This window comes from Microcaecilia unicolor, chromosome 1 (assembly GCF_901765095.1).
Source record: "Microcaecilia unicolor chromosome 1, aMicUni1.1, whole genome shotgun sequence".
Taxonomy (NCBI): Eukaryota; Metazoa; Chordata; class Amphibia; order Gymnophiona; family Siphonopidae; genus Microcaecilia; species Microcaecilia unicolor.
The window spans coordinates 75,850,184-75,878,021 of NC_044031.1; the positions used below are offsets into that span (position 1 = coordinate 75,850,184).

General features: G+C 40.6%; 1 protein-coding gene across 7 annotated transcripts in view; it reads left to right on the plus strand.

The window, feature by feature from the left end:
• The window catches only part of RBM33 (RNA binding motif protein 33), a 453,495-nt gene extending 425,831 nt beyond the window's left edge, over positions 1-27,664 (plus strand). For 5 of the 7 annotated variants that reach the window (XM_030198521.1, XM_030198529.1, XM_030198543.1 and 2 more), the window contains 2 exons: positions 2,232-2,354; positions 24,285-27,664. In XM_030198521.1, the coding sequence (XP_030054381.1) occupies positions 2,232-2,331 (100 nt within the window). In that variant the 3' untranslated portion in view covers positions 2,332-2,354; positions 24,285-27,664. The remainder of the gene's footprint in view (positions 1-2,231; positions 2,355-24,284) is intronic. The other 2 variants (XM_030198536.1, XM_030198551.1) reach the window with 2 other exon arrangements.
• The last annotated feature ends 174 nt before the right edge of the window (positions 27,665-27,838 follow it).

Sequence of the window (27,838 nt, forward strand, 5' to 3'; positions counted from 1 at the left end):
TGCTACTAACAGATAAAATATGAAAGCATTTCCTTAAATATCTTTAGCACAGTGGTTTGCTGAAAGTGGCATTTTGTTACGTGAGATTGAATAAAATCCCATTTTTTATAATTAATTTATCTGAAACGTGACTCAGCTCAAACTGCAGTTTCTGAATCTACACAAAATTATGAATGTGGTGCAAATTTCACAGCTGTAGGACACTTAAGAGCAGAGTTATTAAGATGCAAACTGTGCCCAAACTTTCAGTTGGCTGCAAACTGTGTGACCCCCCTGTTCCCCCCCCCCCCCCAACATGTTGAATAAAAAGCCAGTATCTCAAAAACCGTTGAAGCTAGGAGTCTGAAAGTTTACAGTTTTTCATCTTATATACTGGTCTCCATTCTGGTAGATTGTTATCAGTTTCTGAAATGGTTTTGTGGGGAGGTTTCCAAATTTGGTTGAATTAACATGGAATGACCCATGTGTTGAAGTATGTTTAAGGATGTGATGATGGAAGCTTGGAAGGAGGGTATAGAGGAAGAAATGTTATCTGGGTTGGGTGTAGCAGGGTGAGAGTGGTATTGGAAGTTTTTAGGAGGGGATGTAAACCAGAGGTATTAATTTTGTGGTAAAAGCTCTAAAGAGAGATTATGGTAGCAAAAGTACAGAAGAGAAGTAACAAGGTATTCTAATAGCATTCATCTCTTATACAAATTTTATCAAAGTAAAAAGTAATTTTCATATGTTTTTGTTTAATTTATTTAATAATTTTAAGGACTGCCTTTCCCAAAAAGGCTTCACATGATTCTCCTGCATGATTGTCAAAAAATTAAAACATTTGTTATTAATGGTATGCCAAGTTTAACAAAGCTTTCAGAACAGGAGCCAGCCAGTACTTAATCCAGGGTAAGGCTATTTCAGATTGCAGGGGCAGCACAAGAGAAAGTATACTGTATAGGTGTTGAAACTCTATGGGAGAGCCAGACGACCCCAGAGCTTTGTGCAGATCACAAAACTCTATTTTGGGGAAAGGAGAGGTAATATAATACAGACATTTTAAGTACTTGATGTAGGGATGGTAGAACTAGAGGACATGAATGGAGGTTGCAGGAAAGTAGACTTAGGAGTAACATCAGGAAATACTTTTTCACATAGAAGGTAGTGAAAGCCTAAAATGCCCTTTCAGGAGAGGTGGTAGAGTCAAAAGCAGTGAGCGAATTCACAAATGTTTGGGATAGACACAGGTGATGCTTAAATAGAAAGGGAATAGAAACGCAACATGGCTGTTGAGATGTTATCCTTGGTAAGAGTAGTGGGAATTGAGGCCAATGCCTGACAGATTTATATGGTCTGTGTCCCACAAATGGCTAAAGACTGAAAGAAAATCGAATATGAAGGAACTGAGGCCGATGCTAGACAGACTTCTATGGTCTGTGTCCTACAAATGGAAAAAGACAGGTGAAGCTTCATCAACTTCAGTGTTGTAGATTACTTTGTCGAGTGCTGTGCAGCTCAGTGGGGAGGGAAGACATCTTTACTGGTAAGTTGAATATTGTCAGTAATACTTGGGGATGATATGTGGGTATAACCAGGACTCCACAATGTTTGGTTGGCATAATAGCGACTCGACAACCAGCATTTAAGCATGGGTGACTGGGCCGCAAAGAGTGGTGGGCTTGGCTCTGGCCACCTTGTTGGGCAGAGTTGATGGTCCGTGCAGGTCTTCGTCAGCCATCATTTGCTATGTATATTGAAAATCATTTCCCTGACATATGTTGGTGCAGTTTGTTTTATGTATTTAACTTTTTATTTTATAAAACACACAACAGAGCGGTTAGGGCAAAACATATGCTCTCAAATCATGAACCGTAATCCAGTATGCATCAATATGACAGAAATATAAATATCAAACATTTATAATATTGGCACCCTCACATTGACCTGGTATATGAGCTTTGTGACATTAACCTGTGTAGACCCCAAATACTATTATGGCCCTCCAAATCTCTACACAAAGCAAAAGTAGTTCTTTTAATTATAGCAATATCTTGAATGAAGTTTCTAATAATCCTATCTTGGAATTTCCTTCCAATATCTCTTCAGTGTAAAGCAGGTAGCGAGCATCATTTGAGACACGAGCTTTTTGTTGACCAGTAGCTTTGGCCACCTTCCCAGAAGGCATAATTCAAAAGAAAGTCCAAGGGGGACACCAGTAATTTCCTGTATTTCCTTCTCCACCCTTTTTCTAGAAGTTCAGAGCAATTGGACACAGCTACCACAGGTGAAGAATTATCCCCATCAGTCCACATCCCCTGCAGCACATCGGATCCACAGATGAACAGAATTTAGAGAAGAATTCTGGAAAGCTATATGTACGATGATGTAATATAATAAATAGTTCAACTCTTTTTAAAGAAATAGAGGATTTATGTGAATTTATGCAGGTTGCCAATCTCTATTGTCCAAGTTCATACTTAGTTCATCATTCCAGGAGACAATAAGTTATACAGGTACTTAGATTTTAGCATCACTGAATACAGTAGAGAATATTTTCACGTTACAAGGTTCTGAGATCAGTAAGCTATGGGTTTCCCAGTACTTCTAGTACCCTATGTAATTGAAAATAAGCAAAATATCTGTGTTTTTGAATAGGAAAACTTGTTCTGAGGTCTTCAAAAGATCTGAAAAAATCTGCCACACTGCTTTGAGCTCTGTCTTTCCCATTCCTTTAAATATCAACACCTTAGTGCATAGAGGAATATTTGGGGTTTTATACTGTATAGGTCAAAAGGGGAGGGATTCTTCTGGCCAGGCTGCAATATAGAAACTTGCAAATTTGTCTCTAGATCTTTAATCCACTAGAATCAGGCTATCTCTGTTCATTAATGTAACACAAACCAGCTCTGTAGGCAAATAGAGCAGAACCAAGAAATTCATGTATCTAACTTAGGTCTTCTCTAACATAAACCACAAGATGCTTCATGAATCACCATCACCATCCCGGACAACTTAATCTTTCAGCCCAATAATAGCACTGTACACTAAAGAAAGCCATCCCACCACAGCTTTTATATATCCTTTTTGATTTTCATTCTAAGTTTCCTATTATTGGTGATCAACCAGTAAGTTCTGCAGAAGTTTTTCCTGAAATGTAAGAAGGACAGGCTGGAAAGATAAAACAAGCACAGTAGTATATTTGTATTCTTGCCTACAGTAGAAACATACTCCCTTTCCTTTTGCTCATCCTTTTATCTTTTTATCAAACAAAGAAAATTGACATGTAAAAGTTCCAAAAAAATCTAGAGACAGTTTGGATGACCAAGTACCTCAAATTTGTGACAAATAATAACAAAACTAACCAGAAAGAATTGTCGAAATGAGACCAACAGAGAAAATCTCTAACTTATAATAATAAATCTTATAACCAGAAATTTTACCATGCTTCTCTAATATTTTTAAGAAGGGAGGTGCTAAAGTTGATTATGTTGCTGGACTTGAGTGCTTCCACATTGGCTAGCATGCCATCTTACTCGACAGGTACAGAGAGTTGAGCCAGGCAAGTGTTACCATCCATTGGATTCAGTTGTTTCGTTCATTGAGGGTAATTGGTTCATTTTCTGTTCCTAAGAATTCAGTTTGTGGGTTCCTCAGGCTACTTCTCTTTCATCCCTGCTCTTTAATATTTTATGTACCCACTTTGTCAACATTCAATCTTTTGGTTTTACAGCCATTTCTGTGCCATTAATATCCAAGTGATTATTCTCCCAGGTAAGGACCTAGATTTGGTATTAGGCTAGTTAAATAGATATTTTCCGTGGTAGTGGATTGGATTACAAGTAGTAAGATGGCTATTAATAGCCAAAAAAACAAGCCAAAAAAAATCATGATCAGCTATAGTGAGATTAATTGATTTAATTTCTTCTAGTTTGTGCCAGTATACTGCCCTGAAAAGCCGAAACACAGTAACTGTTGAGAATGTAAATATGAGAAAAGTCTAAAAAAAACTGATTTCTTTGATTAAATCCCTATGATGTAATTCTTGACCAAAACTAATACAATACTGATTTCTGGCTTAACGTATTTCCCATTTATCAAGAGACACTGTGTTTTGCCAAAGGCTTGAAAATGCATACAAATTTTAAATGACTTCCATATTAAGAAGTGCACACTAACTACAAGACAGCTTAGTTTTGACAAAAATTTGAGTTCTGGCTTTTCAGGGCAGTATAGTCTCTGAATTGAGGTTCCTCAGGGCTCTGCGTTTTCCAACCATCTTTAATGTTTATTTGTAGCCTTTGGCATTTTTTATTCTTTCAGACCACGATTTCCTTATTTAGGATATACGCTGATGATTTGCAAGATATTCTAGTGAGAGAGTCCTGGGATGATACAACAGATTTTCAAAGATAGTGTATAACTAGTAAAAGAGGCCCATTTCGTGGAGGAATGAAACGGGCACTAGCAAGGTTCCACGCCCCCCCTCCCTACCTCCCTCCATGTCTGTCGTCCGAGTTCCAGCCCCCCTCCCCTCCGAGTTGCTAGACCCCCCTCCCCTCCGAGTTCCATGGCCCCCTCTCTCCCTCTGTCCCTCTCATCCGAGTTCCAGCCCCCCTCCCTCCCTCTGAGTTCCAGGCCCCCCTCCTCTTCGAGTTGCAGGACACCCCTCCCCTGCCCTTTGAGTTCCATGGCCCCTCCCCCTCAAGTTGGAGGCCCCCTCCCCTTCCAGCTGCAGGACGCCCTCCCTCCCATTCCAGCTGCAGGATGCCCCCTTCCCTCCCCTCTGAGTTCCACGCCCCCCTCTCCTCCGAGTTCAACGCCCCCGTGCCTCCCTCCCTTGAAGTACAAGCAGGACCTGCCCTCCGGCAGCCTCTCTCCTTCCTGCGTGCCGGCTCTAATTTAAAAATTGTTACCTCGGGGTTCGGCATCAGCATTGAAGGCGAGCAGCGCTACAGGACTGCCTTCCCATCTGTCTGAGCTCTGCTTCTGGTCCCGCCCTCATTTCCTGTTTCCGGAAGGGCGGGACCAGAGGCAGAGCTCAGACAGATGGGAAGGCAGTGTGAAGCGCTGCTCGCCTTCAATGCTGACGCCGGACCCCGAGGTAACAATTTTAAATTAGAGCCGGCACGCAGGAAGGCGAGGGGCTGCCGGAGGACAGGTCCTGCTTGCACTTCGAGGGAGGGAGGAGGGGGGGGGCGTGGAACTCGAAGGAGGGAGAGAGGGGGGTGTCCTGCAACTTGAAGGGGAGGGGGGGCGTCCTGCAACTCGAAGGGGAGGGGGGGAGGGGACGATTGTTTACTCACCTCCGGTGCCTGCTGCTGGGTTTCTTTCCCTCTCACTTCCCATTGGTCCGCCCTGTGGCGTCATCCCCAGGGCGGACCAATAGGAACTGTGTTACGAACCCAGGCAGCCAGACGGATGTGCAGAGGTCCAAATTATTATATAAGATGATGGGTGGTTGGGTTAGGCAGACTTAGTTCTCTTTAAGTCCTAGGAAAACAGATGGTGAGGGAGTCTATTATAAAAATAGCTCTACTACTATTACTTACTTCTATAGTGCTACTAGGTATGCAGCTCTGTCCAGAAACATGGAAGACAATCCCTACTTAACAGCATTCACAATCTATTCAAGACAGATAAAATAGGCCAAATAAGGGATTAAGGAGTTTTATTTATTATGGGAATGATTAAAACAACGTGGGTATTAAACAGGCAAATAATGGGTTAAAATTTAAAAGCAGCCTCAAAGAGGTGGACTTTTAGCCTGAATTTTAGTAAGGCCAGAGATGGTGTGTGATTTACCAACTCAGGAAGTCTGTTCTGAAAGCGAAGGGTACAAATGTTTTTGTTTTATAAAATTTGATATCCCACTTTACTTTTCAAAACAAAGTGGTTTAGTATAGATATGTATATAGATAGATATACACATATATGTATACGAAACAGAACTCTATTTCTTACATGAAAGCCTATCCCATACACACAGGTTCATGTACACCACCTATTCCTCAACATAATCCGTCATATGTTGCAGCATATTCAAATTCCCTGTTATTTCCTCAAATGCCTGTCTACAAAAGTGAGTTCTTAGCAACACTTTAATTTTTTTTTTTTTTTTTTTTTTGGGGGGGGGGGGGGGGTCTGCTTCACCATGTATTAATTTTGACAGATTATTCCAATAGAGTGGTTTTAACCAGAAGAAAGCTCTCTTCTTAGTCCAGTTAATCAAATACTCTGGAATGATGTGGCATAATCATTCTATGGTCTTGTAAAAACCTCAGTGACCTTGATGGTTTATAAGGAGCAGCTAATGAGCATAAATACAAAGGTCGTTGTTTATGTAAAAAAACAAAAAAAGCACTAAAGGCCGTTTTCAAAATTTTGAAATCAATCCTAAAAGAAATAGGCAACCAGTGATAATGCTTTAAAGTTGTCTTTGTAATGTCAGCATAATTCACTTTTCCATAATCTAGTTTTGAAATCAGCAAAGCATGTATCAATGTATGCAATGAAGCTTCATCAAAACAATATCTCACCTCCCTCAGCTCTCTGAGTATAAAAATCCTTTTTTTTTTTTTTTATCACTGAAGAAACTTGCTTATCAAAAGTTAATTTGGAATCTACAATGTTCCCAAGATATTTAAAATTATTCACCGGGGCCATTGTTTTTCCAAGCAGAGTAAGTAAGCATCAGTGGCGGATTTAATCTGCCTGAAATCCAATATGTAATCATTTTTTCAATATTCCAGTGGCTCCCAAACCTGGTCCTGGAGGCATCCCAGTTGCTCAAGTTTTCAAGACATCCACAATGAATATTCATGAGATACATTTGCATGCAGTGAAGGAAGTGCATGCAGATCTCTCTCATGAATATTCATTGTGGATGTCCTGAAAACCTGACTGGCCAGGGTGCCTCCAGGACCAGGTTTGGGAACCACTGCAATATTCAAAACCATCCAATTGATTTTCTAACCACTGCGCTACCACTATGAATCAGTTCTGAAGATTAGAAAAATTGAGTGCTAGGGGATCAATTCTACTATCAAACTGTAATCTACATAATAAATATTTATACCAAATGATTGACTCAAACTAAGAAGAGGACTTTAAAAAACATTAAATAAGAATGAATTATTCTAGGAATGATGGTCTGTAGAGAGATGAAAAATACAAAAGAGCTGCAAAATGAATGTACTTGTAAATCAATAAGAAGCTTCAACTATATGTGGAAATGGATAAGGGAGCTAATGAAGTGACACATAACATCTCAAGTCACAACACTGATGGAAGATAAGTTGTACATCAGAATTTTGAATAGATTGAAGGTAGAAAGATGATTCAGTGGGTTACCTGCAAAGAGCAGATTTCAGTAGTAATGGGACGTAATGAGAGTATAGATGCAGGTTTTGGTAGTGTATTCAGAAAGGAAGAGATGAATTTTTGATGTGTTACAGAGAAATAAACTACAGAGAGAGTTTATGAGCTGAAGAGTCGGGAAGGATTACAGTGTTATCAACATATACAGGTAATGGGGTAAGGAAGAAAGATGGGCTTAGGGTAAAAGAAAAGAAACTCAGTCTTGGCCATATTCAGTCTCAGATGGCAGTGGGACAGCTAGATAGCAATATCAGACAAGTAGGCTGAGGCATGAATTTCTGGTGTAGAGAGGTAGATCTGCGAGTCATCAACACAGAGATGGTACTGAAAATCATGGTAGGAGATCAGAGCACCAAGGGAACAAATAGAGAGAGAGAGATGAGAAGAGGTCCCAAGACTGCCCTGAAGTACACTGACTAATAGTGGGATAACAGTGGAGGAGGATCCACCAGGACATAGTACTACTACTATAAATCACTTTTATAGCGCTACCAGTCTTACACAGCGCTTTACAATTGAACATGAAGAAGAAAGACAGTCCCTGCTCAAAAGAGCTTACAATCTAAATCAGGACAAACAGGACCAAAAAGGATAAGGGAAGGACACATAAGGATAAGGTAAAAGTTACAAGTCAGAAGTCGAAAGCAGTATTAAACAGGTAGGCCTTTAGCCCGGATTTGAAGGCTGCGAGGGATGGAGCTAGACGTAAAGGCTCAGGAAGCCTATTCCAGGCATAAGGTGCGGCGAGATAGAAGGAGCGGAGTCTGGAGTTAGCGATGGAGGAGAAAAGTGCAATTAGGAAAGATTTGCCCAGTGAATGGAGTTTTAGGGAAGGAGTGTAAGGAGAGATGAGGGTGGAAAGGTAGTGAGGGGCTGCAAAGTGAATGCACTTATAGGTCAACAAGAGGAGCTTGAATTGTATACGGAAACGGATAGGGAGCCAGTGAAGTGATTTCAGGAGAGGGATGATATGGGCATAACGACTTTGGCAAAATATTAGTCGTGCGGCAGAGTTTAGAACAGATTGAAGAGGAGAGAGATGGCTGAGTGGAAGACCTGTGAGAAGCAAGTTGCAGTAGTCTAAGCGAGAGGTGACAAGAGTGTGGATGAGGGTTGTGATAGCGTGTTCAGAAAGGAAAGGGCGAATTCTGGCGATGTTATAAAGGAAGAAATGATAGGTTTTAGCAATCTGTTGAATATGGGCCGAGAAGGAAAGGGAGGAGTCGAAGATGACCCCAAGGTTGCGAGCAGATGAGACAGGAAGAATGAGCATGTTGTCGACAGAAATAGAGAATGGGGGAAGGGGAGAGGTTGGTTTAGGAAGGAAGATAAGGAGTTCAGTTTTGGACATATTGAGTGTCAGGTGGCAGTGAAACATCCAGGTAGCAATGTCAGAGAGGCAGGCAGATACCTTGGACTGGATTTCTGCTGAGATTACTGGTGTGGAGAGGTAGATTTGGGAGTCATCAGCGTAAAGGTGATACTGAAAGCCATGTGATGAGATCAAAGCACCAAGGGAGGAAGTATAGATGGAGAAAAGGAGAGGTCCTAGAACAGATCCTTGAGGTACACCCACTGACAGCGGGATAGAGGAAGAGGAGGAACCACCAGAGTATACACTAAAAGTACGCTGTGAGAGATAAGAAGAGAACCAGGAGAGAGCAGAATTCTGAAATCCAAGTGAGGACAGCGTGTCAAGGAGTAGGCTGTGATCAACAGTATCAAAGGCAGCAGAAAGATCGAGAAGGAGGAGGATAGCATAGAGCCCTTTGAATTTAGCCAGGAATAGATCAGTGGAGACTTTAGTAAGTGCTGTTTCAGTTGAATGAAGGGGACGAAAGCCAGATTGGAGCGGATCAAGAATAGGTTGAGAAGAAAGAAAGTTGAGGCAGCGACGGTGAACAAGCACGTTCTAGTAACTTGGATAAGAAAGGAAGGAGGGAGATGGGGCGATAGTTGGAAGGAGAGGTAGGATCCAGAGAAGGTTTATTGAGGAGCGGGGTGACTACGGCATGCTTAAAGGCATCAGGGACAGTCGCAGTGGAGAGTGACAGATTGAGGATATGACAGATGAAAGGGGTGACAGTGCACTTGAAAGTGCAGTGGCAGAGATAAGAACAGATCCCCAAAACTCAAATGAAGATAGTATGTCAAGAAGTAGGTGGTAATCAGGTGTAAAAAGCAGCAGATAAGTCAAAGGGATGAGAACTGAGTTATTTGGAGCCCCTAATACAGTATTGTCAGAAGACATAGCACATTTCGTTCATTCATTTATTTACAAAGATTTACTACCCCACCAATCAACCAACAAGTCCACCTAGGCAGCGCACAATCTAAAAATCAGTGTCTAAAAACAAGACTAAAATAGTAAAACAAATAATAAAACAAGTAAACAGCTATATTCACTTACAGAATCCTGGGGGGGGGGGGGGGGGGGGGGGGGGGGTGCTGTTTTCTCAGAAGACTGTGCAAAGAAAAGTTGTCTGGTTTTTTTTCTGAAATCTTATGTGATGATGGTCCATGATGCAATTTTAGGTGTAAAGAACTCCACAACTGGCAGTAAATAAGAGAAGGATCTGAACAAAAACTCCTGGTCTGTATGGGAGGGAAGACTAAGCAGCAAGGCTTAGGAAGAGTAAAGATTTTATGTGGGTTGATAAGGAATGAGAGAGCCACAGGGGTGAACTGTAGCAAGATATGGGCCTTGAAGGATCCCTGCAACCCAGTAAAAAAAAAAAAAAAAGTGCGGGACATATGAGCCTTGTTGGACTTAAGACTCTGTTTCTGCACAGTATGAGAGGAAGCAGTTTATGTTTCTCCAGTATTGCACTATATGCAGAGGCTGACTTCTTGGCGTTTCCAGTCCAATTCTTAATTACATATTTCTGTTTCTTGTGGATTCAGACTACTAAACATTTCAAAGCAGAATGGTCATTTAATTTTCTTTTATTCAGAGAAACAGTTTGCTAGCAAGAAGGTGGTTCATGAGACCGTCTACTGACAATCATGCCAATTTTCCTCACATGAGCTTTTTGTCTGACTAAAAGAACATACAAGATTATGTAGGCATTACAAAAAAAAAAAGCTTACATCAGAGAGTCAGCTAGCATTCAGTTCTATTCAAGGAAATCAAGAGGTCAGCAAAATAACGAAAGAAGAGAGACTTTAGCTAAAACAGATGGTTTTCAAGACAGAAAAACATGTCTTAGATAATGTTTTCTCAACCATTGATAAGACAGAGAACAATTACTGATGTCTTCTTATCTAACTAAATCATTCTTTACGCAGCATGTGATATAAAGTATCACGTACCATGTAAAATTAGTTTATCTTGTTGGACAGATTGGATGGACCGTACAGGTCTTTATCTTCCATCATTTACTATGTTACTATGTAAGCGGAAAAGAAAACATTTGTCAGTAGCACCTTACCTTGAAGTTTGTTCTTCATAGGCCTCTTAACTACAGATAAACAGTTCAGTTCACATTGATGTGGCCTTCTCCAAAGGTCAATGTAAATTTTGAGAGCTGTAAGTTTGTCTCATGTAACCTAGAAGCAATTTCTACCACTTTTTCAAACTTAAGATATTAACCTAACTTTTCCAAATCCACATTCTAATTTAAATATTTGATGAGGCTGTATGCCTGTTCTACATATGTGACTGAGGTGAGATATTTTGCAAGCATGTAATTTCTGTGTATGGATTTGTATTTGGCTTCTCTTTTCGCAATAAGAGGAATGTTCTGGGACCTGGTATAAAATTTGTTATACTGCCTTTTTGTAGACTGTATGGTTGGTTGCAGATGGTGTGCCTGTTGTTGGGCTAGTTCCCTGATTAGTCACCCCATCCCTTTAGGATGGCCCTGCATGTGAATACTGTGCCTTTTTTTTTTTTTTTTTTTACTAAGAAGAAGGCAGTGTTTGTTTCAGCCAGGTTCTCACTTGACACCCGAGTTGTCTGGATTTATGCAAATAGTTCTCGAAAGATAGGAGAAAAATCAAAACACACTTTCTTATAAAATCTTTCCAATCTAGGGTACTCCTCTAAAGGGAGCATCTTAATTGCAGAGATGATCTTGTTTCACATTGTCCATAAATACTTTAGATATCCCTATCAATTAATATTTTTTGGAGAGTGCTGTAAAGACATTCCAAGCATTGTGACATACGCATCTCCCACCGCCCATTTAGCGAACCGAACTCTCATCTGTTCTAGCTGTAGATACTTAATCAACCTGTTGTGCCAGAAGGAATTGGACTGGCTAATCCTGCAGCCTACTCACAAGGCTGTTTCTGCATTTTCAGATCACCCCAAAACTTTATAATTCCTTTTGAGATATGTGACTTTGCCTTATAACCACCTATAGCTTTTCCTAACTCTAGTCAATTGCTGTTCTAGGAAAGAGCCAATCTCTCCCTCCCCCCTCTCCCCATAAGAAGACCTGTGCTACATATATCTTAGAGATATAAATGGTTTGGAAACCAAAGTTGTTAAATCACAAGAGTATTGTAAAAAATTGCAAGAGAACCTTACAAGACTAGGCAACTCGGCATCCAAATGGCAAATGGCATTTAATATGAGCAAGTGCAAAGTAATGCATTTAGGGAAGATGAATCTAAACTATAGTTACATGATGCAAGGTCCACATTAGGAGCCACCACGCAGGAAAATAATTTAAGTATCATCATTGATGACTGGTTGAAACCCTCTGCTCTTTCTACTAAGAAAGCGAATAGAATGTTAGGAATTATTAGGACAGGGATGGAGAACAGAACTGAGAATATTATAAAGCCTTTGTATCAGTCACCTCAACTCAAAAAAAGATATTGCAGAATTATAAAAGGCACAGAGAAGGTTGAGAAAAATTATAAAGGGGCTGGGACGACTTACCTATGAGGAAAGACTAAAGAGGCTAGGGCTCTTCAGCTTGGAGAAGAGATGGTCAAAGGAAAATGTGATAAAGGTCTACAAAATACTGAGTGGAGTAGAACGGGTGCATATGAATCACTTGTTTGCTCTTTCCAAAAATACAAGGACTAAGAGGCACATAATTAAGCTATTAAATAGTAAATTTAAAACAAATCTGGAAAAATATTTCTTCACTCAATGTGTAATTAAACTCTGGAATTCATTGCCAGAGAATTTGATAAAATCAGTTAGTATAGTAGGATTTAAAAAATGGTCTGGACAAGTTCCTAAAAGAAAAGCCAATAAGGCGTTATTTAGATAGAGTTGGGAAAATCCACTGCTTATACTTTGGATAAGCAGCATGCAATCTGTTTTATTATTGGGATTTTGCCAGATACATGGGACCTGGAATGGCTACTGTTAGAAACAGGATACTGGGCTTGATGGGCCTTCTTCAGTCTGTCTCAGGAGGCAATGCTTATGTTCTTAAAGTAGGATTGAAAGACTGGCACACTAGTACACTAATTTAATTGAAAATGGGAGGAAAACCCTCATACTACTGTGGCCAACAGCAGTCTTTAAAACCGAACTGCAAAATAAGCAAGATGAGGAGCACACAGTTTAAAAGTAATCATAGGTTAAAAATCCTCCCATTCAACGCCCGATTCAAAATTCCCTCATTAATTAGCCCCAAATAGGGAAACAATGTTATGTGCATTTGTCGAGGGCACTTATCTCGAGTCATGCTGAAAGTCTGTTCTCCAACACTCGGTTCTAGCGGGGTCAATCTCAAACAGTGAGGTCCCGACAGACCCGTTTCGCACTAGCTTCCTCTGGAAACCTTCACTGTGTCCCAGTTTGTCAGGGTAATTGCTCACTGGCTGACTCATCGTAAGATTACCCTGATAAATTGGGACACAGTGAAGGTCTCCAGAGGAAGCTGGTGCGAGATGAGTCCGTCGGGACCTCACTGTTTGAGAACGACCCCGCTGGAACTGAGCGTTGGAGAACGGATTCAATTTTGAACTCTGAAAGGTAGTCAAAATGTATTGAATTAGTCCAATGAAAATATGTTACCTTATTTTCTGGGTTTTTTTGTTTGTTTTTTTTTGTTAATTTTAATTTATTAACCTTTAAAATAAACTAACAATGCTACAACACCATTTCACCCTAAAGTAAAAATAAAATTATTTTCTCTACCTTTATTGTCTGGCAATTTAATTTTCCAATTGTGTAGGTCCCAGTCTCAGGTTACTGCTGTCCTGTCATCTCTTTTTCCAGGGTCTCCTGTTCAATGGTTCATTTTCTCTCCCCCTCCTACCTATTTTTCTGCCTCACTGTCCATTTGGGTTTCATTAATTTTTACTATCCAGTCTTTTCCATCTATAGATAAGAGCATAAGAATAACCATACTGGGTCAGACCAATGGCCCATCTAACCCAAGTATCCTGTTCCCAACAGGGCCAATCTAGATCACAAGTACCTGGCAGGAACCCAAATAGTGGCAACATTCCATGCTACCAATCCCAGGGCAAGCAATGGCTTTCCCATGTCTGTCTCAACAGCAAACTATGGACTTTTTCTCCAGGTACTTGTCCAAACCTTTTTTTAAATCCAGATACGCTAGCTATTTTTACTACATACTCCAGCAAAGAGTTCCAGAGCTTAACTATTTGTTGAGTGAAAAAAATTTTCCAACTATTTCTTTTAAAAGTATTTCCATGTAGCTTCCTTGAGTGTCCCCTAGTCTTTGTACTTTTGGAACGAGAAAAAAATCAGTTCACTTTTACTCGTTCTACACCACTCAGGATGTTGTAGACCTCAAACATATCTCTCCTCATCCATCTGTTTTCCAAGCTGAAGAGCCCTAACTTCTTTAGCCTTTCTTCAAATGCGAGGAGTTCCATCCCCTTTATCATTTTGGTCACTCTTCTTTGAACCTTTTCTAATTCCACTATATTTTTTTGAGATACGGCGACCAGAACTGAATGCAGTACTCAAGGTGAGGTCGTACCATGGAGCAATACAGAGGCATTATAGTATTTTCGGTCTGTCCTGCCATCCCTTTCCTAACAATTCCTAGCATCCTGTTTGCTTTTTGGCTTCCACCGCACACTAAGCAGAAGATTTCAGCATATTATCTACGATGACACCTAGATCTTTTTCTTGGGTGTTGACCCCCAAGGTGGAAGCTAGCATCAGGTAACTATGATTTGGGTTAGTCTTACCAATGTGCACCACTTTGCATTGTTCACATTAAATTTCATCTGCCACATCTTTCCCTTAGCCAGGCTCTCCCCTTCTTATTCCCCAGTCTTTCATTTACTCTTCCATATCTCCCTCTACCATCAAACATCTCTTTTGTCTCTCTGTCCCCCTGCAGCATTGCCCCATCTCTCTCTTTTCCCCCATTCTCTGTATGTTTTTTGTCCCCCATCCAGCGTTACCTTGTGTGTATGTCTCTCTATCTCTTCTCTCCCATCCAGCATTACCCTGTTCTCTCCTCCCACATCCAGTATTACCCTGTGTGTCTCTCTTCTCATCTAGCGTTACCCCATCCAGTATTACCCCTCTCTCTAGCTCTTCTGCCCCATGCAACATTACTCATTCATCTCTTCCCATTCCATCAAGAATTACCGTTCTCTGTGTGTTTCTCTCTGTCTTTCTTATCTCAATCATTGTCGTGTGTTTCTCTCTGTCTTTCTCACCTCCTCTATCATTATCTCATCTCTCTGGTTTCCCCCTCCCAATCCTGCATCACCTGCTTTCTCTTCTCCCCAGTTTCCATTCCACTCACCCTCTTGCAAGTGCATGCTCGAAACAGGAAGAAGTAAAATCAAGGCAAAGACGCACAGGACAAGTTTGTGCGCCACTGCTAGCTCTGCCTGTCACACCCCTCCGAAACAGGAAGCTTACATTGAATGGGGTGTGACCAGCAGAACTAGCAGCGACGTGTGGAGGAAACTGGTGCCGTTCATCTTTGCCTTGTTTTTACTGCTGCCTCAGGGGCAGTACTGCCAACCCAAAAAGACAACAGTCCCCACAGAAGAGAAGGGATTGGGAAGGTGACAGTCTTGGGGAGGCTTATCCCCAAGCCTCTTATATGGGACACCTATGAACATTCTCTAAAACTGTAGCTAAAAAGAACCAATGTGCATAAACATAAATTTCCTCTCTCTGGCCTCTTGGAATATGGGTGAAAATATCAGGAGTATATTGCAAAGAGCCTACTTTTCACCACTGCAACTTTATAAAGTGAGGTGGTTAAATACTAATATTTGTAGCACTGGATATTTTCATATTTTTTAAAATTGTTTGGTAATTCAGTCTTTCTGGAGGCTTCATCTTCGAGTGTCAAGTGCAGCTTCCTCTTCGCAGGTGGAGCCCTGCTCCCTCTTCGCAGGTGGAGCCTCTTTGGAGGTATGACTCTGTCTCCATTTCTCAGGCACACCCCACTACAGACTCCAGGACTTAGTTCTGCCTCAGTCTAGGGACACAGCTTTGTCTTTGGAGGTGTAGGGCATAATGCCATCTCTGGATGTGGGCGCAACCCATCTGGGAGACGGGGGAGGCCCATCACTGGAGGCAGGACATAGTGCCTTCTGTGGTTGGAGAGTGCAACCCCTGTTATGGGGGTGCCCACAACTCCTCTGAAGGTGGAGTACTATTCCGTCATAGTTTAGGGAGTGCGGCTCCGTTTTAGCCTGTCAGGCACACCTCTTGCTAGGGAGATGGGTCTCTCCTCTGTCTCTGGTAAGGAGCTTAGCTTTTTCTTGGAGGTAGAGCACCTTTCCATGGTTGGCGGTGGGATGCTGCCCTGTTTATGGGATGGTATGCCTTGCCATGTCTGGGTGTAGGGCTTGAGGCCCTCTGAAGTTCCCTCTAGGCTGCCTGGCACTCTACAGCCTCTGTTGGGGGGTGGTCCTCTGTTTCTGGGGGCAGCAGCTCCAGATCTGAGTAGATACTCATTAGATACTATCCTGGCTATGCCGAGTGGCTGCAGCAACATCTGTGCCAGCTGGGCACTGATCCATTTTTTGTTGGGTGAATACACCTCCATCTCTGTGTGTTTCTCTCATCTCTGGATGTTTGGTGAAGCTCCCTCTCGTTCTGTGTCTTTGAGGCACAGCTCCTGCTCTGAACAGTAGGCACAGGACCCTCTTTGAAGGTTGAGCGCAGCTCCTCCTTTGAATGTAGCCTTCAACTCCAGCTCTGGCTGTAGATGTGCAGAGTGATGCATTTGGGGTGTAGAAACCCAAAAGAGAGATACCGAATAGGAGGGGAGAGATTAGTAAGCTCGACTCAGGAGAGAGGCCATGGGGTGTTGGTGTCGGAGGATATGAAGGTGAAGAAACAATGTGACAAGGCGACGGCCATGGCTAGAAGGATGCTAGGCTGCATAGAGAGGGGTATAACCAGCAGAAGAAAGGAGGTGTTGATGCCCTTCTACAAGTTGTTGGTGAGGCCCCACGTGGAGTATTGTGTTCGGTTTTGGAGGCTGCATCTTGCTAAAGATGTAAAAAGACTGGATGCGGTGCAAAGAAAAGCTACAAAATTGGTATGGGATTTGCGTTGCAAACCTAACGAGGAGAGACTTGCCGACCTGAACATGTATACCTTAGAGGAAAGGAGACGGGTGACATGATACAGACGTTCAAATATTTGAAAGGTATTAATCCGCATATGAACCGTTTCTGGAGACGGGAAGTTGGTAGAACTAGAGGACATAAATTGAGGTTGAAGGGGGCAGACTCAGGAGTAATGTCAGGAAGTATTTTTTCACGGAGAGGGTGCTGGATACGTGGAATGCCCTCCTGCGGGAGGTGGTGGAGATGAAAACGGTAATGGAATTCAAACATGCGTGGGATAAACACAAAGGAATCCTGTTTAGAAGGAATGGATCTATGGAATCTTAGCGGAGATTGGGTGGCAACGCCGGTATTTGGAGAATAAAACTGGTGCAGGGTGGACTTCCACAGTCTGTGCCCTTAGAAAGGCAGGGACAAATCAAACTAGGATATACTTATAAAGTATTACATACCGTGTAAACTGAGTTTATCTTGTTGGGTAGATTGGATGGACCGTTCAGGTCTTTATCTGCCGTCATTTACTATGTTACTATATGTTAGTGCAGTTTTTTTAGTTCTAACCATTGCATTGTAGAGAGTAGACCCATCTCTGGACAGCCTCTAGTTCACTTCATGAGATATTTGCTTTTTAAAAAGCTGCCTGTCAAATCTCAGCCTGTGTCTTGGGACCTCAACGTCGTACTCACCCAGTTGATGAGAGCTCCTTTTGAGCCACTGGATTCCTGACATCTGAAGTACTTGACCTGGAAGGTCCTGTTTTTGGTGACTGTTAATTCAGCTTGTAGGGGCAGTGAGCTTCAGGCCCTGTTAGCAGATCCACCTTATGAAAAATTTCATTATAAGTAGTTCTTCGCATGCACCCTAAGTTCCTGCCTAAGGTTGTGTCAGAGTTCCACCTGAACCAATCGTTTTTCCAACATTCTTTCCCAAACCACATGCCCATCCTGGTGAAAGCACACTGCACACCCGTGGACTGCAAGAGAGCATTGGCTATTTACTTGGAACGGATTAGGCCCTATAGACTGTCCACCAAGCCTTTTGTTTCTTTTGATCCCAATAGGATGGGGGTTGCCATCAGGAAACGCACAATCTCTAATTGGCTGGCAGATTGCATTTTATTCTCTTATGCCCAGGCTTAGCTGAGGGTCATGTCAAGGATCACAATGTCAGAGCCGTGGCTGCGTCAGTAGCCCACTTGAGGTCAAGGTCTTCATTCCACACGTTCACATCTCATTACTGCCTTCAGCAGGATACCCAACTCATTAGTCGGTTTGGACAGACAGTTCTGCAGAATTTGTTTCGGGTCTAAAATCCAACTCCCCCCCCCCCCCCCCCCCCCCCCCAGGTCTGTTTTGTTCTGTTCCAGGATTCATTCTCACCCAGTTGTATATAATTTCAGGCTAATTACTATTTTATCCTCGCCATTGCAAGGCCCAGTTGACCTATGGTTGTTTTCAGTGAACCCGGTAGCTAGGGATTCCCATATGTCAGAATATGGCCTGCTTGTCCTTGGAAAAAGCAAAGATACTGTAGTAGGTATTCTTCGGGGACAGGCAAGCCATTTATTCTCGCATACCCTCCGACTTCCCCTTGGAGTTGTCCCCTTTTTGTGGTATTGTACTGATGGTCCTGCTCTTTCGAGATGGGGACACTGTGTGTGCTCTTTTAAGCTCTGCCCCAGGCGAAATGGATGACCTCACCCACATGTGAGAATGAATGGCCTGCTATCCTTGGAAAATATCAGTTACAGGTAAGTATGTTCGCTGTATGCAGTCATGTATCTTACATCAAAAACTTGACTCGGCCTATAGTTTTTCAAAGCAGAATTCAAATAATGTGGAACATCATTCTATAGTCTTCACAGGAAAAAAAAAAAGAACTTCCAAGCGCACCTGGATAAGTTACATCTTATGAACTCCAGAAAGATGCTCTCTTTGGCACAATGCAAGTACCGTTGCGAGTATTGGCAGTAAATTTGAGAGACTGTGATGATACTTCATATACCCTGGCTTAGGAGTGAGGTTAATTTTTGTCATGATATGCGCACAACTAATCCATTTGGAGAAACTTTCTATATCAGACACCAACATGAAAAGTGAAACCCAGTTTGCACATAGTAAAGCAGGCCATACAAAACTAGACGGCATATATGCCTATGAAAATATATGCAGAAAATGATTGTACTTGGGCATTCTTTGTAGTAGAGTTAGGGATCTGCAAAATATAGATCCATATCCCAGCAAACATTCATATGTGTGTTTATGACTATTCCAGAGCAAGTATAAATATATATGTGTACCTGCTTGATTGCATTTATAAACAATAGTTTAGAAGGGAAATTATACACACACTTTCTCTTTAAAATTTTTCCATGTATGCTGGCCACATCTGCTTATACAGAACCTTTTATTTAATAACTGGTAGCGCTTTCTCAAGTAGCAATAACAAAGTAAATGTTTCCTATAACTGATACAGCTTTTCACATCATCCTTGAGGAAATCTGTCCCAATCATTCTTACAGAATAGTTTCAACTCTTATATTTGAACAGCATGCTTCAGATATTTTTATTTTATTTATTTATTTGCTACATTTGTATCCCACATTTTCCCACCTATTTGCAGGCTCAATGTGGCTTGCATAGTACCATAAAGGCGTTCGCAAATTCCGGTATGAACAAATACAGTAATGTGGTAGAATAAGGTTCGTGTGTACAGAGACACATTAGGGAATCGTAGAGAGGAAGCGTTATTATATGTCCATTATGAGCTTTGGTTTCGTTGTGTTGCAGGGTACAGGCATTTAAATTGGGTCGGTAGGGTATGCCTTTTTGAACAGGTTAGTTTTTAATGATTTCCGGAAGTTTAGGTGATCATAAGTTGTTTTCACGGCTTTTGGTAATGTGTTCCATAGTTGTGTGCTTATGTAGGAAAAGCTGGATGCATAGGTTGATTTGTATTTGAGTCCTTTGCAGCTTGGGTAGTGGAGATTTAGGTATGTTCGTGTTGATCCTGTTGTGTTTCTGGTTGGTAGGTCTATGAGGTCTGTCATGTGTCCCGGGGCTTCGCCATAGATAATTTTATGAACCAGAGTGCAGATTTTGAAAGCAATACGTTTTTTGATTGGGAGCCAGTGCAGTTTTTCTCGGAGGGGTTTGGCGCTTTCGAATCAAGTTTTTCCAGATTTAAGCCTGGCTGCCATGTTTTGAGTGGTCTGAAGTTTCTTTATAATTTGTTCTTTGCATCCCGCATAAATTCCGTTGCAGTAGTCTATATGGCTTAGTACAATTGATTGTATCAAGTTGTGAAATGTTTCCCTCGGGAAGAATGGTTTCACGCATTTAAGTTTCCACATTGACAGAATGTTTCAATAGGGTTTTTTGAGACTTTGATTAAACCAATGCAAAGCATACAATCTCTTATTCAGCCATTCTTTAGTATTTTACTTGAATGTTTATGATCATTGTCATGCTGCATGATCTGCTTTTGGCTTAGCTTCAGCTCACACACAAATGGTCTGATGTTCTTCTCTGGAATGTTCTGATTTAACGTTCTGTTCATGGTTTACTCGTGATGGCAAGCTGTACAGCATTTGATGTACAAAGCAGCCCTGCATCAAAATATCCTGACTGTGAAGTATATTGGTGGGGTGAGGTTCTTAATTTTAGAAGGTAGTATGTGGTTTTTACCAAACAAAACATTTCTTAATTTCAGCTGATTGTTTAATTTTTTACTCATTTGTCCAGAGAACATTACTCCAGAAATCTTATGGGTCTTCCAGATGATATGGTGAACACCCCCCCCCCCCCCCCCCCTTTAACTATTCTCCCATGAACACTATTCTCATTCAGGTTTTTTCCTTTTGATTGATACTTGAACCTTAACATTAGCTGCAGCAACAGAAATCTGCAGATCTTTATATGTAAGTCTGGAATTCTTTGTGACTTTTTGCTTGATTTTCTGATTTTACCTTTTTGAAGCGGTCTTTGGAAGACTTGTCTTGGATAGATTCAATTTTTCACTTTGTAAACAATAGATATGGTTTTAGAAGGATGCTTGTAGATGGCGTATATACAATGGTGTGCTGGAGCCGGCTCGCACGAGTTGTTAATATTTTATGAATTTTGCGAGCCGGTTGTTCAGCACTCTAGAACAGCTCCCATGGCAAGAAGAAGAGGGAGGAAGTCACTTCCTCCTCCTGCGCTGACTTAGACCTGACCGTTTATGTGAACCATGAGCTCGCAATTCACATAAACAATCGCATCTAAGTCGGCACAGGACTATTTAGGCGATGCAGCACAAATCAATTTACATGTGCCTGCCCTGGTGCAGCGGTCCATAGCGATGAAAAGGGAGGAAGGAGGAACTTGAGAGAGCCAGAGAACTGAAGCCAAGGCAACACAGGAGGGAGGGAGGACACCCCCACCCTGGGTTGCCTCAACTTCAGTTCTCTGGCTTCCTCCTGCAGTAGCCTCTGCCCCTGGCCAAGTTTTCTCAGTCAAGGAAGCCTTTCTGAAAGAGAGAGGGCAATAAACAAAAGGCTCAGGGGAAAGCTGCAGCTCTAGAGGGGACCTGAACTGACAGTAGCTCCTGCTCTCCACAGGCAGGGAGAGAGTGAGTTTCAATGATCTTCTGCCCAGGGCCAGGGGGAGGGGAGACTCTGGCGATGACAGGAAGGGGCGACAGCTCTGCCTCCCTCCCCTTTCTTCTGCTTCTCACACGCTTTCCCGAATCCCCAGAGTTTAAGGTGCTGCTGTTTCTACTGCAGGATTTGTTTTCTGTCTTTCAGTCTCCCGGGTCTCCCAAAGAAAGAAATTACTTCTAGGCTTACTAACAAGTGTACTCATTTTACCTGAAGGCTGCAGGGGATTTCGGTGGAACTTGCTGCCTTCATAGTGTGTGCCCTTGCTAATGCTTGCCAATGCCAGGGAGTCTCGGGAGGGGAGAGAAGTACACTGTTTCAAGACCTGGGGGGGGGGGGGGGGGGAAGTATCTCCCCCCCCCCCCCCCCCCCCACCAGTATGTCCTGTGAATAGGGCAGATTGAAGGGTTGAAAGGTGAGGACATTAGACTAGAATTCACCAGTTCTCTCTGACCTGTAGTCTGTCTGGTTAGTTGTCTTTCTGTGATTTCACAAGTTTAAGCAGCTGTGTGTGTGTTTTTAAACAGTTTTCTGCTCATGTTGATCTATAAAAAGTGTCACTTATTAATATAAACAGCTGTACCTCCGTTTATAACACATCTTAGCAGTCCGCTTTGAAATTCAAAATACTTATGCCTCCCTCCTCCATCCACCCACAGGCACAACACTACAATGTGCCCGAGGGGGAGGGGGGGGATGTAGGCATGAGTACTTTGAATTTCAAAGCCAATAAGCCAGCACAGTTTAGTGGGAAGTTTAAGACTAGGGGTGGTTTCGGAGTCCAGGCAGTTGGGTATTAACTACTCTTTTCCTAGATCCTCTGAAATTTCCTTTAATTGTGGCATGATGAGTTTCTGTCGACTTCTGTGGTGAAGACCAAGCTCTAAACCTTTTTGACTTATATAGAACAGAATGCCCTAACTTAGTTGTACAAATAGATCCTGCAGGGTGGTTTATTTTTACCCAGTTATTCAAGCATCTGATAAAAAATTTAAAAAAAAAAGTGTGTGCAAAGAAAACTAGAGTTTCACATTCTTTTCCATCTGTCTGAGTTATTTGTTCAGCGGATTATCTTTCTCACCTATCGGGAATATAAATCGTGCTGAAATGCAGATGATCCTAAATGGGTTCACCAACTTTTTATCTTGACAGTTCTGTCATTTGTGTATATCTTTATTCACATGACATCTTTATCTTTTCATCTTTATCTTTTTTTATTAAATGTCTATTTGTTTTCTGCTGTGAATGAACAAGAAAACCTAAAAGAACTAGACTTATGCTGTCCAGACACAACATATGAAGGCTTTATACTGGATCTGTACATAGTTGTGTCAGTACATCTGTCATCACTAACCATATCCTAGCTTTTCTTTTTGCTGTCTGATAACCAGAAATTAACTCTGAGGTGGTTGTTATCGAGATATGGACAGATAGCAGTCCCTTGGGGAGAGAAAAAACAAATCTATGACCAGCAAACTCATTTTATTTGGGTATGCTGGCATTTTTTGTGAAATTGAAGGACCAGGCCTCCAGCAGTAAAATATTAGTGTCCTAATCCATTTTTATCACCGATTTCCATTTTTCAAGAAAATTGCAAGATTATTTTTTTCTTATCATTTGCACTATGATGATGCATATTACATGCAGTGTTTCTTGTGAAACAGTGTACATGCTTATATTAGCAGCATTGCAGTGCTGTCAAGGTAAATAAATTAAAATTGAGTAAATGAAGATCTGCACTGGATGAACCACTGACTAAATCAATGAATCAGAAGGATCAGAGTTAGTAGATTTTGAGGAGTAAAGATACAGTCCTCTTCTTTTGGTATAATCACTTCTAGTGTTTTATATAGTATAGATGATGAAAGTAAAGAAAAATGATAACTTCTGACACGTTTTCATTCATATGTTTTTCTTAGCAAGTTACACAATACACAAGAGAGAAATTACATATGCTGAGCCATTTATATTTTCAAAATAGCTACAATGAATATGCATGGGATAGATTTATGTATATTTCCTCCATTATGTGCAGATGTATCTCATGGATATTCATTGTGGATATCCTGAAAACCCAACTGACTGAACAACCCCCATAACAGGTTTGTGAGCCACTGGTCTAGATCAGAGCTTACCAATATTTTTGTGGCTGTGACCCTATGATCATAGCCAAATAAATTTGTATGACCCCTAGGAAGTGCAGAATAAGAATGCACTTACAGAGAGCCCATCTAGGTTATGACCCCCAAACGTGGATTGTCACAACCTACAGTTTGGTAATCTCTGGTCTTGATAGTTCTTTTTCTTAAGGCAACAATTGAAAAGAGAATAAGTGACTAATACTAGTGTATATTGTTGAGCTTAACTTTTGAACGACTATCGTATTACATGCATTTTAATAACTTCCTTGTTTTGCCTGTATACATTGGATATGCAGTGTTAATATTGCACACAGTGGGATCTGGTTCATTCAGTGCCCATCATTTGTGAAACCGTAGAATGGTTATAAACTATGAATATAATTTGGGACCCCCTACAAGGATATCAGTTTAAATGAATGAAAAAAGCAATAATATCTGAATTTATGATGATGTTTATTTCTCATCTTATGTACTTATGAAAACTGCAGTGTATGTAGGAGTATGAACTGGACTAATGGCTGAAACACTATATTTTCTCTTGATCTTTTTTTCTTCAGTGTTCATACAGTGATATTCAAGATTGCATTTTCTGCTGCATGTATGATATGTTCACATTTTAAATTGACAATTTTTTTAATGACTTTCAACAGGCATATGATAGATTTGTCCCACATCAATGTGTCGCTTATTACGGACTGATTTCTTCTGAACACCTTCTCAAACTAGGAGAGAAGCCACCTCAGAGTTGTACGTGGCAAAGATGCAGTGGTGAAACGAAGAAGGTGTGGAACCTTACAATCTCCAGACCTGTACATCTGACCTGTGGAACAACAGAAGGCAGTAGGATTCATTCACCAAGCACTGAACTCAGTGGATCTGTCAGAGTGGTGTTTTGTTATGTACTGCTACTACGGTTTCATGTCCTCTTCTAACTGCGTGGAACTATGGTATTTTGTTTTCTAAGAATGCATATGATGCATGTGGACCTCAGTCTTCATGATAGACTGTGTGATCACAGTGAGCTAAATTGTGAATAAAACTTCTGCCACCAATTATTAAGCTATTTCATAGCAAAGAATACTTGATAATGGTTGCTCTTATCTTCTGTACAGGTTATTAAGCTCTTAAATTTTAACTTCCCAAAGCATTAATCCATGCAGTTACTGTCCAGACACATCCATATGCAAGATTATACAGTGAACTACTGACAATGAGCAAGCACTCTTTAGAAAAAAGAGTAGCAGAAGTATTCAAGGTGTTCAAAAAAAATTCAGGTATCTTTTTTTTTTTTTTTTTTTTTTTCCCACCTGTGTTTTAAGAGTACACCTTCAATTTGGTGTTCCGCACATGTTCTCCATGAGGCTTTCCACCAGTGTCTCTTCTCCGCTCCCCTATCGTGGTTACTAAATTATGGTGTAAGCATAAAAGATGGTTTTCTTTTTCTTGTTTTAGAGAAGGTGAAAATCTCGACAGTACAACCCAGAAATACAATAGAGTATTGAAGTAGTAACCAATGGCTGCAATGGAGCTTACGTAAGAGAAAAGTAGTAGAATAGGCAGGAGTATGCAGCAATATGCTGTACCTTGTCAGGATTCAATATCTACCATGGATAGTTTAGTACTCCACAGACATTGTCTCTGACAGTTGTACTGGTGAGGGGAAGACATCTGTTGTCATTGTTTTGGTTACTTATTTCATGTGACACATGAAAATTATTATCCATAAAGAAAATTTGAAGGACGTTATTCTGCAATGTGTGCAGATGGCAGCTAGAAAATCTGTGTTAACCATGCATGAATTGCAATGGCAGCAGATCCATTATATGTGGCTCAGTTTTTGTTCTGATATAATTCTGAAGAAATCACTGGGATTAATATTTGTTAAACCTTGCAAAGTGCCTTTGCTTCCTCTCATTTTATGAAACTTTTTCATTGCTAATTCTTCCTTTGCCTTTTAGTTTGATAGGTTAGTTGCTATATTTCAGCTAGAGTAATAGTGCATATGCTTTTTCTTTTACATTCAAAATTCAAATAATGAAAATAAAATAATCTAGTTTGGATTTTTTTTTTTTGTGAATTTTTGAAACCAGCACTCAGTCTGCTTTGACACACAGAGGCATGTTTACAACTAACATTAGCATACCCTAATGTACATTAGTGTGTGCTGTCTGGCTCTGTGCTCATGTTGAATCCTATGGACATGGTGGCGGTTAGCACTTGCTAATGTTTATTAAACATGCTCCTTAATGTAGGTATAAGCATGATAAAAATACAGTTTTTTAAAAGTTCTACAGTAGGGAGAAATGAATAGCTATCCAATGTATAGCTTTCTTTCTAACTTGACAACATTGATACATATTATCTAAATAATTTATTTGATTCTTCATACTGCTTTTATAATAAATATGGTATTTCATAAATTGCTTTGCATTGTGAAATACTATATTTAGCAAGTTGCTCACTAAAATAGTGTAGTAATACAATAGAGGAGTGATAATAAAATGGGGCGTGAAATACATGCATGAAATATCTGCATTTATTCTGTCTTAAAAGGTCAGATGATAAAAAGCTTAAGTGAGAGCGCATGCGATAGGTCACTGTAACTTGCAGGTGATACTAGCTGGCCACACAGAAGACAAGATTTTCTAATAGGAGAGTTAATTTGCAGGCTGAAAGCAATTATAGTATTCTCCATTAAGGTGACTGTAGCTCTTAGAACATGGACATTGTTTTGTTTTTTTGTTTGTTTTTTTCTAGCTTTGCTTTGTTTTTGTTTGTTTTGGTGTTTTTTTTTTTGTTTTGTTTTGTTTTTTTACTGTTTCTACTGCCATGTTCACTGTAAAGTTCAAGTTTCTTCATCAGATAAAGTCCTCTTGCACTCACATCTGATTGGCTAATACAAACATTGCTTTTCTACAATATATGGGATCATATATACATTACTCTAGGATAAAATAGTTTGGTGGCTATTTTAGTCAACTTGAACACACGGAATTAAAAGTTAACCAAAAAAATAGATGCACTGATACCTTTTTGTTGGACTAACAATGCATTTCTTTCTTGACTGACTTTTGGGTGTTTCTTTATGGGAACAGAATGTTAACTTATAAAAACTCTAGCTAAGAAATGAATTATTAGTCCAATTTTTTTTTGTTTTATTTGATAACTTTCATTTCAGTATACGAGGCATTCAGCACTTGGGATCAGTGGAAACCATTATGGGTAGACACCTGGACTAATTCAGCATATACTTTCCCAGGCACATGGTGATTTACGATATCATTGATACAAACAGTACACATTATGTAATTTCATCTGCGTTATGTATTGTTTGGGGGTTTTGAGAATCATAACCTGATGGTAGTATCCCCATTTGTTTTTGAACCTAAGTGAGAGGTAATTGCCATTTAACAACATGGTTACCTTATCTTTGGTTCTAGATACACAGCTTAGGTTTACATGGGTAGCTATTTTTCTAATATAACTCTTGGACAGAGACCCTTACTCAAAGTAACGAGGCTGAGCATGGTGCATATATCCAAAAAAAGATAGTTGGATTTCATGGTGTAGTTTAAGATAGCATTTCCTTATAAGCTGCCAGTGCAGTTGTGGAATTTAGGATCCTCAATTATCTCTCCTTCCCCCCCCCCCCCCCCCAAATCCCCAGTGCCTGCCTAAACCAGTTATAAATGACAGTAAGCTTACATATCACAAAGAAACAGAATAATCTTGAAAAATATTGAGTTTAGAATTAGATATAAGGTAAATGAGAAAACTTAGTAGTGCGTTAATGTGTAAAATCTGGTTAGGTAAGCATAAATTACTAGGGAATGTAAAGCAAAGAACAATAACAACATTCTTTCAATAAAACTAATATAACAACATTTTAGCATCATACAAATCATTATCAAAAGAATAGCAGAATCTAGGAGTTGATCTGTACATTTTCTTTCCTTATATAGGGACCCTTTTACTAAGATGCGTAGGTGCCTATGCATGTACAAAGCGTGTCAAGTTAGAACTACTGCCTGGCTACCGCTTGCCCTGGGCAGTAATTCTAATTTTGATGCGTGTCCAAAACATGCGACAGAAAGTAATTTCTATTTTCTACCATATTGTGCTAATGGGGCGGTAATCGGGAGTATACACGTGCTGACGATCACCTCCCAGTTAACGCGTGAGACTTTACCACTAAGTCAGTGGG